The sequence below is a fragment of the Gobius niger genome, assembly GCF_951799975.1.
Source record: "Gobius niger genome assembly, chromosome: 19".
Classification (NCBI taxonomy): Eukaryota; Metazoa; Chordata; class Actinopteri; order Gobiiformes; family Gobiidae; genus Gobius; species Gobius niger.
Window position 1 is genome coordinate 9,970,988 of NC_136870.1, and position 14,600 is coordinate 9,985,587.

General features: G+C 45.1%; 1 protein-coding gene across 2 annotated transcripts in view; it reads right to left on the bottom strand.

Moving 5' to 3' along the window:
• trrap (transformation/transcription domain-associated protein) overlaps window positions 1–14,600 on the bottom strand; it is a 73,704-nt gene that overhangs the window by 27,034 nt on the left and 32,070 nt on the right. For both annotated transcript variants that reach the window (XM_079577619.1, XM_079577620.1), the window contains 16 exons: window positions 14,370–14,516; window positions 12,452–12,665; window positions 12,237–12,362; window positions 11,585–11,734; window positions 10,831–11,030; window positions 10,619–10,740; window positions 9,512–9,725; window positions 8,674–8,853; window positions 8,333–8,479; window positions 8,134–8,253; window positions 6,914–7,201; window positions 6,706–6,843; window positions 6,452–6,564; window positions 6,174–6,309; window positions 3,416–3,607; window positions 279–474 (listed from right to left, as the gene is read on the bottom strand). In XM_079577619.1, coding sequence (XP_079433745.1) covers window positions 279–474; window positions 3,416–3,607; window positions 6,174–6,309; window positions 6,452–6,564; window positions 6,706–6,843; window positions 6,914–7,201; window positions 8,134–8,253; window positions 8,333–8,479; window positions 8,674–8,853; window positions 9,512–9,725; window positions 10,619–10,740; window positions 10,831–11,030; window positions 11,585–11,734; window positions 12,237–12,362; window positions 12,452–12,665; window positions 14,370–14,516 — 2,683 coding nt within the window. The remainder of the gene's footprint in view (window positions 1–278; window positions 475–3,415; window positions 3,608–6,173; window positions 6,310–6,451; window positions 6,565–6,705; window positions 6,844–6,913; window positions 7,202–8,133; window positions 8,254–8,332; window positions 8,480–8,673; window positions 8,854–9,511; window positions 9,726–10,618; window positions 10,741–10,830; window positions 11,031–11,584; window positions 11,735–12,236; window positions 12,363–12,451; window positions 12,666–14,369; window positions 14,517–14,600) is intronic.

Here is a 14,600-nt window from a genome sequence, read left to right on the forward strand (position 1 = left end):
CCTGGAACTGGCGGCGCCAAGCTGAGGATGCTACGACAATGCTATGACATGGCATCGCACAACTGCCACGATGCGACACGTGTCAACGCCGCTACGTGAGAGAGAGAGAGAGAGAGAGAGAGAGTCGATAAAACGGTGGAGACGTGGTGGGTGAATTTGGTGTGTACCTTCAGTGTCATCCACAAATAAAATGTTTTGTGTAGAAAAAAAGGGTGAGGCATGAGCACTAACAGAAAATGATGAAATAACTAGCAATGACTAATACTGTTTATGGTTACCTTGGTAGTGATGCTGGCGCCACATGAAGATGCTGCTCCAGTGGGACAGGTCGTCAGACACTATGGGCAGTCTGTTCCTCCAGGTCTTCACCACCGTCTTCATGTCGTGGAGGCTGGTGTTACGGCCCAGGTTGGCTGGCTGAAGACCGGAGTTTATCTGCGCTGCCTCCTGGAGCTCAATAATTTGCTGCGCCGCCTGGAAAGAAGTTAAGTCATATTCATCATCTATTTGATCACCGCCACATTGGGTCGGAGGGCAGGGCAGCGAAACGCAAAGACTGAAATTATTTACGCAAAACTATAACATTTCGTTTGCAAATGAACAAACAAATGACAAATCCCGTCTCAGTGCTTGTAAGTAAAAGTAGTTTTCCAGAATCATAAACAGTGGCTTGTTTTGTAAGAATGACAGTTCCAAACAAAGGATAGAAATCACGCTCACATAAGACTTTATTAACCAAAGCCAAAGCGAACACGTCTCGCTGGCCAAAAGCAACATTTGTGTTTACAGTTCGCATTCTGTGTTTTTGGAATTGTTTGCTCCGCTTGGCCGTCTGTTTCAAAAACTTGGGCCAGACATGCCATGGCAGCTGCACTTAATCTTGCTCAAGTTTTGTTGGAGTAACAACAAAAGCCTGCCACAAGCCAAGTCTGTTTTGTATTTATCTAAGGAGAGAGAGAGAAAAAAATTCCAACTTTCACTTACTTGTGGAATTTTCTACATATTCGTATAACAGTGAAGTCCGATGTGTAATAAGTCTGCTGGTAAAGCGTGTTTGTTTGCACCATGCGGATATGGAACAGCTAGAAAGAGAGTCAGTAAAGATAAAGAGTGGTTGAGGATAAAAGCTCTGTAGGTCAGTGACTTTGAAGGTTTAAACTCAACACCGTCAAGTGCAGAAAATCTCCACAGATTAGATGGATCAAAGTGCCCAAGGAAATTTAGCTCAAAGAACAGCAATACCAGGACTTCTCGGACACGGGCCTTAAAAAATAAACCTTTTAACACCCTACTGCACTAGTCCTTAACGCTCAAGTGACACTGCCACAACTCTCCTGTCCACCTTTGGATTTGTACTACTTTTGCACAATACATACACACAAACGAAAATAAAGAGACTAATTCTCGGGCAAAATACATGCAACAAAAGTCTATTAATCTTTGGGGGTTATTTATAGAAGCAATCCCCAAACTACCCAAGAACTGTCATTATTAATGGTGTGGAGACGGGGTGAGGATTTGAAATTGATAAACCAGGGCCCAGTCCCATTGTGAGGAAAGACGACTTATCGATTGCCCTAAGCCTCTCTGCGAACATGCAATCGATCACTCCATTATGACTGTACCATCAGTCAATATTAACGCCCGCCCCCGTGATCAATACTGAGGCCGATAATCCATAGACCGTCATCTGGAGATGGGAGAGCTGGGACCTGGTGATAACTTGATTCTTTCAGTATTTGAGCTGAACTTTTCATTCACTGTGGCTTATGGAGTTGTGACTGCGAGTTAGAGACTCTGGAATAGAGATTTACAACAGGCCGCTTGGCTGGGCAGAGCAATAAATGGCTTGTTTTCCCTCGGCTAGGGTGCATAATTGGACGGCACCGTATGTAAGCGGAGCGAATCCCTCCCCCGAATAAGGAAACTCAATTTAAATGACTGTTTAGAACAGATAAATGCTGCAAATGTACATCGAAGACTCCTCTACCCGAAACAAAATAAATTAGACGATGCATTTTTTTTTGTTGCAATCGGCTCATATCAGCTGATGGCCCATTTCTAACCTTCATTCAGAGAGGCCCATTCATCATGTAAATGTAATTCTGTGCCAGGTATTTAATCAAATGGTATCTGATGGCGGAGAAGTAATTACAGCCATTCTAAACCAACTCTGTATTCTCTTCTTCTCTCGCTCTCCCCATTGTGTTAGCTCCCCTCCTTTTTAATACCCCATCACCTGCCTTCCCTTTCTCTGCGCTTTTTAATCATTGTACTGCGCCCGTGTAATCTCGCGTTGTGGAAACCAAGAGGCTTAAAAAATATTAGATATTTTGCTTTTTTATACTGTATATCATCCATCTCAATCTTACCAAAAGGATTTGGGGGGGCAGATAAAGGCAGCTATGAGTGTGGCTCAACAAAGCGGTGCCCCTAGGCTGTTGATGATGTTTTTGACATGCATCTCACAATAAAGTGCTATCACGGTAAGATTAGCGGCGCTGTTCAGAGGGATCATCCTTCAAAGTAATGAATAAGCTTTAATTTAAACTTTGAAAATGGTTGGGACAATGTATGAAAAGTTCATATCTATACCAAGACAACAAAACAACAGCCTATTAAGTCACTATATTGCTGATCATTTAAAGGGCAACAATTATTTATGCAATGTTAAAGAGCCAAAACAAACATGCATAAGCTAAAAACAACATAAGCTTAGGGACTGCAGGTGGAAATTAGCACAAGTGCTATAACCTGGTACAATGCATCTCTCCCTTTGAGGTTAATGTATATTGTACACTTAACATAAGAATTAGCGTAGAAAAGTGGGCTCCAAGCTCAATGCTAAATCATATTCAGGTAACTTTTGCTTTTTGTGGGGTTGGATACACATCCAATGGCCACTAAACATCACCTTATAATATGCTGATGACAGAGAAACCACAGAAATTATTTAAAATGCCAAGAAACGGACATGTCAAACCTCTCGGTACTTTAATATAAGGACTGGCTTCACCATTCATTTCAATGGGGATAGGTTGCTCAATTCAAACAGGTCCAGGAAGTCGCTGGCTAACAGATTTACACATTTGAACGAAAGGACTCAGATAGCTAACGGTGTCTCTTTGATAGTTCAAATGCTTTAATCTCCAGTATTTTACATTTTTAACCCTCCACTGATCTATTATAAAACGTACCTCATCTCCCAATCTAAAAAGTGGTTTTGACGGCACAATCTCAAGCTCTATTTAGTTCATATTTAATCTTCTCTCAAAAGGTAATGGGCATATTTAAAATGTGCCCTGTGAACTAAATACTGATCAAATTACAATCCCGATTCAACGCATTCAATTACAAATCTCAAAAAACCCTGCATCTTTTCATCCAAAAGCGTTTCTTCTTCTCCGTGCCTCACCTGCAGCAGTGGGGTGTGCACATGGGACACGATGTGGGGCAGCCTCCTCCACTCGCGGATGGCCAGGCTGGAGGCCATTTCCACCAGGCGCTCGATGAAATTGAGCTGCTGCTCCTCTGGGTGACAGATGGCCAGGTAACCGCGGTGCATGTTCACCTTCCAGGCCATCTCTTTGGGACAGCTCAGCTCCACCTGAAACAAGTTGGAAGATGGAAAAATGTCAGGATTTCAAAATAAGATGAGTTTATGCGACATTTGCGGTTGAACATTGAGGAGGTGGTATGGAGAGAGTTTAGATGTGGGGTGTCAAGTTCAGTATCTTCTATGTAAGCTCAAATTAACCTCTTAACCCCAACTTTAATAGAGCGCATTTTCTTCAATTCGGCTTTAACCAAATAAAAAAGCTTATACAGCCTACAGGCCAGTATAGGCTGTGGTGGACCCCAACCTAACCATAAAACATGAGGTAGTGCAAGTTTTAAATCTATTCTGTATGCAAATATATACCTCTATACGTTTATACTGTTGTACATTACCACACGCCCTGCACAACAGCACACTCTTTATGGTCTTGGCCGGCTCTGTTCTAATTAAATTAAAACATCCGAAGGGAGAAGGTCTATGACACTTTGTGCATAATTTAGCACTCAGATAAACACACTGCAGCAGCTCACTTTCCCCGCTCGCTTTTGTGAATGGCTTCAATAGGACTTTTGTGCTAATGACTAATCAGGCTGACAAATCTGACACGCAGGCGCAAAGTGGAAACGGCCCCAGCGATTGATTAAAACTGAGTGCATTAACGGCACACAAACAATCGCCCAGGGGAGCCGTCGTGTCGCTTTGTGCGGGCTGGCGTTTGCTCAGAAGCACGCGGTTGAATGGGTAATAAAGTACAATAATATTAGGACTAGTTAATAACTAGTTACAGGAGGTCCAGGTCAAACAATCACGTCATCCTTTACCTGTACTCGAATATTACTGAACAAAACATTCAAAGTATCGAGTATACACCCTGTGCAACAATTAAAATTTACTCATCCTTTAGTAATGTATTTACCTGAGGAGTTTCCCTTTTTACACCCAGTTGAGTCTGGTTTTGTTTTTAATGTAGGCCTGGCCAACTTGGAAGGTCAAGTATTTAATGAGGTCCTTTATCCAAGGTCAAATATTTAGTAGTACGGGGTGTGAAAAATTTGACAACGACTGCCCTAAATCATAGTTGTGCCGCTTTTGAACTTCAGTAAAAGTTTAGGCCTGTTGTAAATTCCATTAATTGCCCATGAAACAGAAAAGCACGGCCTCTATACAAGTTTGAAGATTTTTTTTTACAGGCCTCATAAGATAGAAATAAATAGAGGGGCATGAGTACTTTCTGAACCACAGTCAATAAGTGAAATGGAGAGAGTGAAATAGAAATGAAAACGGCATGAGCGAGCGCAGGTGTGTATTTGTGCGCGCCGATGTCAGAGAAAATTACAGTGATCGGTCAAAGCACATTTATCAGGGCTGACACTTGATGAATATCCTCGAGACAGGACCGCCCTTATCAAGAGGCAGCTTTAATTGAAAGAGGGGGACATTTGGACCTCGCCTCTGGACTGGGAGCGTGCACGTATGTATGTGTGTGTGTATGTGTGTGTATGTGTGTGCGGGGCGGGGCGGGGCTGCATGTATTCAGGCAAACCGAAAGCCGCGCTCCTCTCCTCTCTCTCTCCATATAACAAATCGCCCTGCAGCAGATGCCTGGTAATTACTCACACGCACAGCTGTCGTAAATATTAGCGGCTAAAACGGGAGATGTGGAGGCCGGAGTTAGGAGAGAGGAGAGAGAGACTACGGCCGAGAGTGCCATTGCCAGAATGTTGGGGAACTGGGAAAATGACCAAGAAAGTATTTACTTCAAGTCACCTTGCTCTTCTTCGCAGTACATGGAAGTTGTGGCAAACTGTAAGGTGTTGGAACGTTGAAGAGGAAGCTTTCTGAATTGTCAGCATGGAGAGAGAATTTACATCTGAACTTGCATCTTTCTAATTGCGAGTCAGAATCAGTGCCTTGGCAGAGGTCCAGTCCCTTTAACACTGAATGCTCTGAAAACAACTACCCCGTAACATTAGAAGTCTTTGTAAAGTTTATGTTAAAATATTCGTTTATATTTATTTGCAGTTCTTATTGCTAAATCACGGGGGTGGCGCGAACAAAAACAAGTCTATCTGAAGTTGTGGAAGTAGCCGACAAAAGAAGAGAAATGGCTGGATGAAGGCGGGGCGGACTGAAGCTGGGATAAAGGCGCTTGTGCAGCGTGGCCGTCCAGACAATTTAATTAGGTGTCACCTTAGGACAGAACGGCTCAATGGATTGGTTCCAAGTCTCCTTGAAAGAGCAAAGCAGGAGTATTTGTTATACGTCCGCTGCTATCACACGCCGGCCACTCGTCTGCACTTTGTTTTAAGAAACATGAGGGCAATAAATTAACAGAGTAAACCGCCGAAGTGCATTCCCTCGCTCCGACTCTCCTGGGGAAGAAGCACTGGGGGCTACATGTACAAAGGAAGTATCAAGCTACTATGTTTTACAGTGACACAAGGCTCGATATATGGCATTGTACTGAACACTCTAAAGTATACTTCAGTCTTTGCTTCACCCGGAGGCTCCACTGAGTCTGCTGCTACTTCCTGTTAGACTTACAGCTTTCTCAAGAGTGTTAATGGTGGTCAGACATCCGTACCTCCGTATCTGATGACAGAGCACAACTCACCTGCACTAGAGCCTCCTTCATGGCAGCCCAATTGGAAACTCTCCAGGCGCACTCCAGCACTAGATAAGGGTTGGAGTGTCCTTTAGATTGGCCATATTCCGTCAATGGCTCCCACTGGTTCAATTCCTTAGAACAGCTAAACACAGAAAAAGTGGGAGATAAAATGCCTGGGTAAGTTTAAAGGCGCAATGTGGGATGAGGTGTATGTTTCATTTTACTAAATGATGCGTCACCAAGGTCTCAGCAATAATGTGGTCTTTTTTAGAATACAAATTTACCGTATCCAGTGGTCCTCCCAGAGCTGGTATTCAGGGAAGATGGCGGGGGACACGTTACTCCTCTCATGCTCCTTTCGAGCCTTCTCCATTGCTTTTTCATAACTTTCCTGAGCCTAAAAAAATCATTTTGAATAATGAATTAGGCCCGTGACAGTACCATGAAACATATTCAATGAGTAATCTGGGTATTTCTCTCTGGTATAATGTAACAGCAGGTTGTTTCAACTTAAATGAGACCCTAAACTACTGCTCACCTGTTCAAAGAAGCCATGTTGCTCATAGGCAATGGCAGTAGCAGTCTCCGGAAACTTGCACCTCTTTTGCCACAGACCGGCCCACATGTCTTCCTCCTGAAGCAGGGAGTAAAGCTCTGCTAGCGAGTCCAAGATCTCCTTGAGAAAACAAAACCATTAATAGATGAAAATGACAGTAGAAAAGGCTCGTCTGTAAACGCCTGCTCACCTGTTGGGGAGGTGTGATGCTCTCCTGCTCGTAGAACTCGGTGCTCGGTTTGGGCTTGCTGTGCAGGCTCAGCCCTTTCTCAAAGGCCTGCTGCTCCAGCATCAGCGTGGAGCGCAGCCACAGGTTGTGGGTCTTGCCCAGGTACTTGAGCACACAGGGCCGGATGGGGATGGGAGGCACGCACTGGGACATAGCCTCCACAAAACAGTTGAGGGCGCTGGGCTGACAGTCTCTCTGGGCCTGGTGACTACCACTGCACAGGAACGGACTCATCTCCCCTGACAGGGCCTGAAGGAGAGACACAGTCCGTACTGCAGCCAGGGCATTGTAGATAAAGGCAAGTGTGTCTCTGCGTCTTTGCATCTTTGTATCTATTACCAATGTTAATGTTAACATGTTACAAACCAACGCCTCACACTCAGATTTTAAATTCAAGATGAATCCCTCAGCCATTCTGGCACATGCTCAGAAGTCCTCAAACATGCAAAAGAAGCTGAAATCATTAATCTATTTTGTCAGTCGAGCTGACAGCCTGATAAACTGACATTTGACGGTCATTTTAATCAAGCAGACATCAGAGCCTGTCATGTTATACCAGTCATGACTTTGGGATCATGCCTTTCATTAGTAACTTCAGATATTTCACAGCTTCAAACGCTTCAAACCCAAACCTTTGAAAACGTCTCAGAGTACTCTTTATGCATCTGGTTCATTAAACTAATCACAGCTTTCCTGCTTTTGCTTCTGATTTCCATATTGAGAAACACGAATGTCTAATTAGGTGTAAATTGCATATTCGCCGGCATAAATTGCAAATCCAGAGGTCAGAGTAACTGTGCCATCAACATCACTGACAAGATACAGGAAAAACAAACTCAGATGAAAAGAATTTGTGTTTTTGACCTTCTATAATTGCCATTTAAGTCTGATAATGACTTTATATTTTTGGACTCTTGCTGATTTATACTGTATATTTGCCTCTGTCCCCTTATGACTCTCCTTCTCCTTCATCAAAACACAATCGCATCTTCAGGTCTATGACTAATGTTCCCTTTCATACATCAACAGCAAATGTTTTTCTTTCTTTTTTTTTTTTTAAAGAGCACCACTGACTTGTTAGCATGCTATTAGCTAAAAGTGGTGACTTGCATCTTGTTTTTATCGTGGGTAATTCCTCCTGACCCACAATTGTTCGTAGTACGTGATAGTATATTACTCACATGCTGCTGTCGGTCAGAGAGGATCTTCCAGAGGCGAGGGAAGAGCTGCACCCAGGACCTCTCGGCTAAAGGCGTGGAGATGTGGCACAGCTGAACCAGAGCGTTCAGCAGAGCCCCCGTCTGGAGAAAAAACAACAGCACAGAACCAATGAAGACTGGCAGAACTTCAGAGGTAAAGTTGTGATTTGTAAATCCCTACCTTGACCTCTCGCAGTGAGTCCAGGAACTTGTCGTGGCGGTTGGTGAGCATGTGCAGCTGGTTGCCTGCGTCCCTCTCGGCCTGTTCCTTAGTTTTGGGAATGGCTGTCTGGTCGCCTGGTGCCAACTCGATGTCTATCTCAACATCCTGAGAAAAAAAAATTATGAATTGAGGTTACTGCAAGCACTCAGGGAAGGCAGACCCATTTTTGCTTTAACCACAAGACAAACATGATCTGCTGCCTTAGTTTTTATCACTTTATCGCTCTTAATCCTGTTTGACCATTTGGTGACAGGTAAATTTATACATGATTAAGTAAGCCAACGTTTCTGTGTCTGTACCTCCTCCTTGGTCTCGCTGCTCTCCCGCTCTCGTGGCTCCTGCTTGACGTGCGTTGCCATGGCGAAGGCGGCGCGGTCATGGCTGTCAGCCAGGTTGATGACATTAGTGATAGAAGGCAGCATTGATCCCTGACAGCTGGTGCCTATGATGGTGTTTCGCTCGCACACCGCCAACAGCAGCTAACAAACAGAGTCACCCAGACAGAGGCAAAACAAAGCATCAGTGACAAGTGACAGGCTGACATCAGGCCACCGCAGACGCAAAAGAAAATAGACAGGCTCGGCTTTGCTTGGTTTTCACAACTTTGAACAGGCCACGGGAACCTCGGGTGCTTAGGGCACCGCAGCATCCCCTGGGGGATAGTTTGGGCATTGCAGGTAATATTAATAAATAAGAGATAAACACAGAAAAAGCATCTTTGCGGTAAAATTTGTCCCTCAGCACCAAAATATGTTCCCTTCTGTTTGAAGGTCCAACATTACATTACGTTAAACTCCTTTCGAGTATAACTTAATGCTTGTGCCTGGAACAGGGTTTGCTGACCTTTTTTACCCAGTCAGGTACTTTTACGCAACAAAAACGATACTTATACTTTGATGACACTAAGCGACTTATATGGAGTTTACTCTTATTTGTATAACTTTATTCATGTTCGAACTATAATATATAACAGCTGCCCAGACTACTTCTACAGCCCTGTTCAATGCCGATGGCCTAAAGTTGCAGAACTTAATAAACTTTCTAAAGCCACTGTGGACAGGTCTGGCCTTGCATGGTTTGCTCGACTTTATACTGGCGCATATTAAAGTAACGCTGAAGGGTAGACTCTGTTTTCACCTCGATGCACTGTTTGATCCAGAAGTGGCTGCCCATGGCCTCCCAGTTCTGAGAGCAGCAGATGTACAGCAGCCTCTCGTAGACGCGTCTCTTCATGGAGGAATCAAACACCTCAAAGAACTTGGCCCTGATCAGAGGCTGAGGGCAGCGCAGCCCAGACAGGAAGGCCGGCTCCAGTTTGGACGTGATGTCACTTCCTGAGAGGCTTTCATCCCTAAAACAGCAAACAAAGCAATGTTGTTGCTTTTTACACAAATGAAAATGTGTCAAACCAAGAGCAGCATGCGACAGTGGAGTGTAAAAAACAGCCATGTCATGTGGTGTGATGTGGCAGAACAGAGCACATAGTTAAGTGAGAGGTGGGGACTGCTGTCAGAGTAAAACATTAAAGCCGTGTATTATATGCAAAACCGTCTCTTCTCCGGACGGAATGAGCCTCGCGGGTGTGATTCACAACAGAGGGACGGCGGAGAGGTGGGGGGGGGGAGAAAGGACAACAAAGGCACGGTGATTCCAATGAATATTAGCCCTATTCCCTTAACGACACATTGTTCGGGCACAGCTGCTTTATCATTTCATTATCATTACGGCCGTCCATCACGTCTTTAGTGCGTTCTGAGCAGCAGATGGGGCGGGAGGGATCCGGCGTACATTCGGCTGATTGAAAGTGTGTGCGGTGCGAGAAACGGGGAGAGAGAAAGAGAGGGGAAGACAGCGGTGATGAATAGCGGGCAGAGGAGGCGTGCGTGCCCTCTGCCCTCCGCCCACTGGGGGTCCTGTCAGGTGTAAGCTGAGCCTTGACTCCAACTGTAGCCCGCTGACGCTGCCTGGCACGTTTCCGCCTGCTGTCCAATGACCTCTGATAAACAATGCCCGTCTAAACATAACTTCCTTTGAATAAATAATGCGTTAAATCCGAGGCTGCGTTCACGTGACCTCAGAATACTGTAAAAATAACTCTAAAAACAATACAAACTGTAATAATAAACAATTTGCAGTTTGGTCTACCCTATCTGTACCCGTCTAAACCTCACCGACCTTCATCCCTCTTGTCCAGACTGATGCGAGCTACGGTCATTTGGCCCAGTGATAAATAGCAGCAATTACCTGTAGACGTAATTAACCAGGTCCAGGAACTGAGCGTTTAACTCCAGCTCATCGGGGAAGCGCTTCTCTATGTAGGTCATCATCTTCACCAGCAAGATGGACTTCTCCCGCAGGTTGGGCATCTGAAAGGTGACACGGGTAATTCAGCAACTACTAATCCGACGTTTTTGATCAGCGTCATAACGCGATTTAAGTCAAATTAGTAGCCTCACCTGATTGGCGGCCATTGGCGAGTTGTTTTTCACCCACTCCTCGACGATTTTCACCACGGCCCGCAGGATTTTGGGGTCAGGCGACTTCTCGATGAGAGACGTTAGAATGACCTGAATGAAGTTCTTCCTCATCTCCATACTCATCACAGAGAGACGCGTCTTCACCAAATCCAGACTCAGCATGACCAGCTCGCTCGTCACTGAAGGAGCAGGAGAAAAGCTTTATGGCACAGATATGCAAAAGGCTTTGAGATTATGTACAGTACTGCTAAAGAAATGATGTCGATGTCCGATTTAGATCTGTGCGGTTTTCTTTACAAGGGAAACAAAGCATCGAGTCGTGAACGAGAAGTGGGCCCCCCTCTCGCAGTGAGTGAACGCAGCTATCAGAGGAGCGCATCTCTCTTCAGGCCGACAGCGATTGCGAGCATGAATGAACGCCTCGAGTATAGTATTGGTGATGCCGTTTTTTTGCAGAAACTTGGCGCCGCGGAGATATCTCAAATGTAATCAGGAAGGCGGAGGATCGTATTGCGAGTGCGTGTTGTGAGGATTACAATAAATCAAACAGACTGCCCTGTTAGACAGCAGCACAAAAGCAAAGTAAGTCAACAAGTAAACGTCAATAAGTTGCAGCATTGTACCACTGAATTTGACTTTCCCAAATCAAATCTTTCTTTTAAATTTTGAAGCTTTTCTTAGAGGACATTACCAAGACGTTACCTAGAGATGTCTGGGTGTTTTTTCCATGTACCTGTGCTGGTCTCGGTGACGCTCGGGTTGGCCTGCTGGGGGCTCAGGTGTTCCCGCACCATCTTCTGCAGCGAGCGCATGAACACGGAGATGAGTCTGTCGATGTAGCTGGCATTGTAGCTGCAGGCCGACTTCAGGATCATCAGAGTCCCTGCTCAGACAGAGGAACAGAGAGGGTGAGGACAAACATTACCATTTTTGGGACATATGTTAAATAGCAGCTTTTTAAGGGTAACAAAAGTGCTCCCATTCTCATGTGAAGGATAAGGGTGAGTTTTTCCCCTCCCTGTGGTGGGTCCCCGGGGAAAACACATGTCAAGCTTTGGTCAGACAGTTGCAAACACACCAGCGAGACCTCAAACGCTGGGGCACCTAAAGCCTTTTTACTGACCGCAACTGGGAACTCTGTGGACTCTTTCATCTTTACAACGCTTCTCAAAAGACACATATATCTGTTAATGGGGGCCCATTTGGTACATAACCGTAACATTTTAGGTGCATAAAGCAAAGTTAAACGCTCCCAAAGATCCCCTTTCACAAGTCGTTGGGTTGTGGCCATTTTTAGTGTCCAGATGTTAGGCCAAGCGCTGGACCCCTTTGGTCTGATTTTAACCATCTATTCTAATTGCACAATGTGACAAAAACGTTCTTACCAAAAAGTTGTGCGGGGTTTGTGTTGGTTGTTGCTTTTTCATAGTTGGTGAGTCCCTCGTAGATGACTTTGCCCACAGCAGCATACAGGCACTCCAGTTCTTCATATTTTGACGCCACAGAGGTGCCTGGGCAAACAAAAGTGACTATAAACATGCACCTATATAATGTAAAAAAAAAAAAAAAAAACTAAACTAAACCTTTACAAACAACTTACTGGGTTCAGTGGGGAAGATGCTCATGAGGCGGGAGAGGAGGGAATGGACCGCCCTCAAGACTTTGGTGTTGGTGCAGGTCATGCACGCGGCGATGCCCCTTTGGAGAGGCTTGAAGTGGGCCAAGATGGCGGGCGACTGCAGCACGGTCAGGAGGAAGCAGAGGATCTCCAGCCCGGTGCAGATGTTGGAAATGTTGGCTTGAGCCGGCTGCTCCTACGAAACATGAGCGACAAGGACATCTTTGAGCAAACAGCCGGAAGACTTTAGAAGACTTTACAAACTTTGGCTTGGCCTAGTCACGAGGATCACACAGTCAGTGAACTATTAATGACCCCTGGTGAAACCTATGGGTGAAACCTTTACTATTATACGATTATGATGCTTCATTACAAGAGCAACTAAACTACTACGCTTAAAACGTCATGTGATCAAAGCAAAGCGGCGACAACTCCATGGAGATGAGCTGGTGATGTCCCTCTCCCAGCAGAGGAATCGAGCTATTCAAGCGTCTTATCACCAGTAAAAACACCCAGAATTAATATATAAATACATTTCTTTTTCTCTGTGAAATGTCAAGTAGGATGGGTTTAAAAGACTTTTTTTTTTCCAGATTATTATCAGGCTTTATGACGATAGCAAGGCCGGGAGGGTAATCTCGTCCGGACTTGTCTCAGTAATCAGCCGTAATGAACAAGGTGACTCTGTGATAAAGGCTAAGGCAGACACGAGGACTTATCGATTCAGCACGGTTTTAACAAAATGGCCGCCTGTCTTCCCCATGCATGTGTGTTGTCGGTGTGTACTTCATGTTTTGTGGCCCTTTGACACAGTCTCCCCTGCCTCCTAATCACTGCCACTCTCGATGATAAAAGGAAATCCAATGTTGATGAACCTGAATAAGATCCTTGTGGTGAAGATCTGCAGTGGGTTCAACAAGTAGAACTCGTACGAAAAGTCGGCCAGTCTGGCAGTCCCTGGAGGAGTACGCGGGTTGATTAGGGTTGCAAGCGCGCATTGAGAAAAAAGGGCCCAGCCGATGCAGCGATCCCCGAAAGAGAACAAGGGAAGGACGCTCCGTGATAACCCCACCGCAACAGAGGCGTCGGAATCAGACCGGAGAGATGAGACGGAGACGCGGGATGAGGGATAGAAAGAATAGAAAGAGAGTGTGTGATAAGGAGGGAAGAAGCGGAAGTGGTGACGGGAGGCAGAATGGGGGTGACTGAGAAGCCGAGGATGAGGAGTTCAGAATGCGAGAGGAGGCGTGGGGTGGGGGGGCAGAGCAGGGAGGCAGGGGCCAAGGCGGATAGGCTGGCCTTATCGCGGCGCTGTCATTATTTTGTCATTATGGCAGTTGGCGCCGCTCTTCATGTATTTCCGATAACAGACAAAAGGACTCAGTGGCGAAAGAGCAAACACCATGTCGGAGCTTAAGCGAGGCCGGAAACTTTTTCAAACAAAAGTAGTAATATTAGATGCCTGCTGTGTAACAAAAAAATCTAAACATGGATTTAAAAGTAGAGTAAGCAAAAGAAGAGGCGTTGACCTTGAAGCTAAAGAGCAATGTTAATTTTATTTCATTGTTGGACAGGAAGTTGTCGTGACCCTGTTTATATCGCCATCAGGCCCCACAATTCCAATTCCATTTTATCAGTAAAAGTATATTTATTTAAGTCTATTTTGTTGCACAGATAATTCCTGCACATTGAAGTATAATTGAATACTTCTACTATAATGTAATGTCAAAAACGGCAACATACATCAGTTGACCATCCTTCAGCGGGAACAAACCACATTATGAGCATTAAAACAAACACTAATCTATAAACGATATTTAAGAAAAACGTGTAGCTTCCGAATAGAACCGACAGTGCGTGAATTGAGAAGCGCATTAGCGAGAGAATATGCCATTCTTACCACTGTCATGAGCAGCTTGTCAAACCACTGCAGCTTGAGGTCGGCGCGGGGCCACATGTCGGGCCTGAGGGCAGTCTTCATCAGGCTGACGCAGCGGCGGGACAGCAGCTCCCCGGGTGACCCAGCTATATTGGTGTTGTCATTCACCTAGACAGGACCGAGAGCTTATTAACATTATGCTGACGGGAGTCGACTCCTTTTTATGGACAGAGAAGAGCGGACATCACTAGA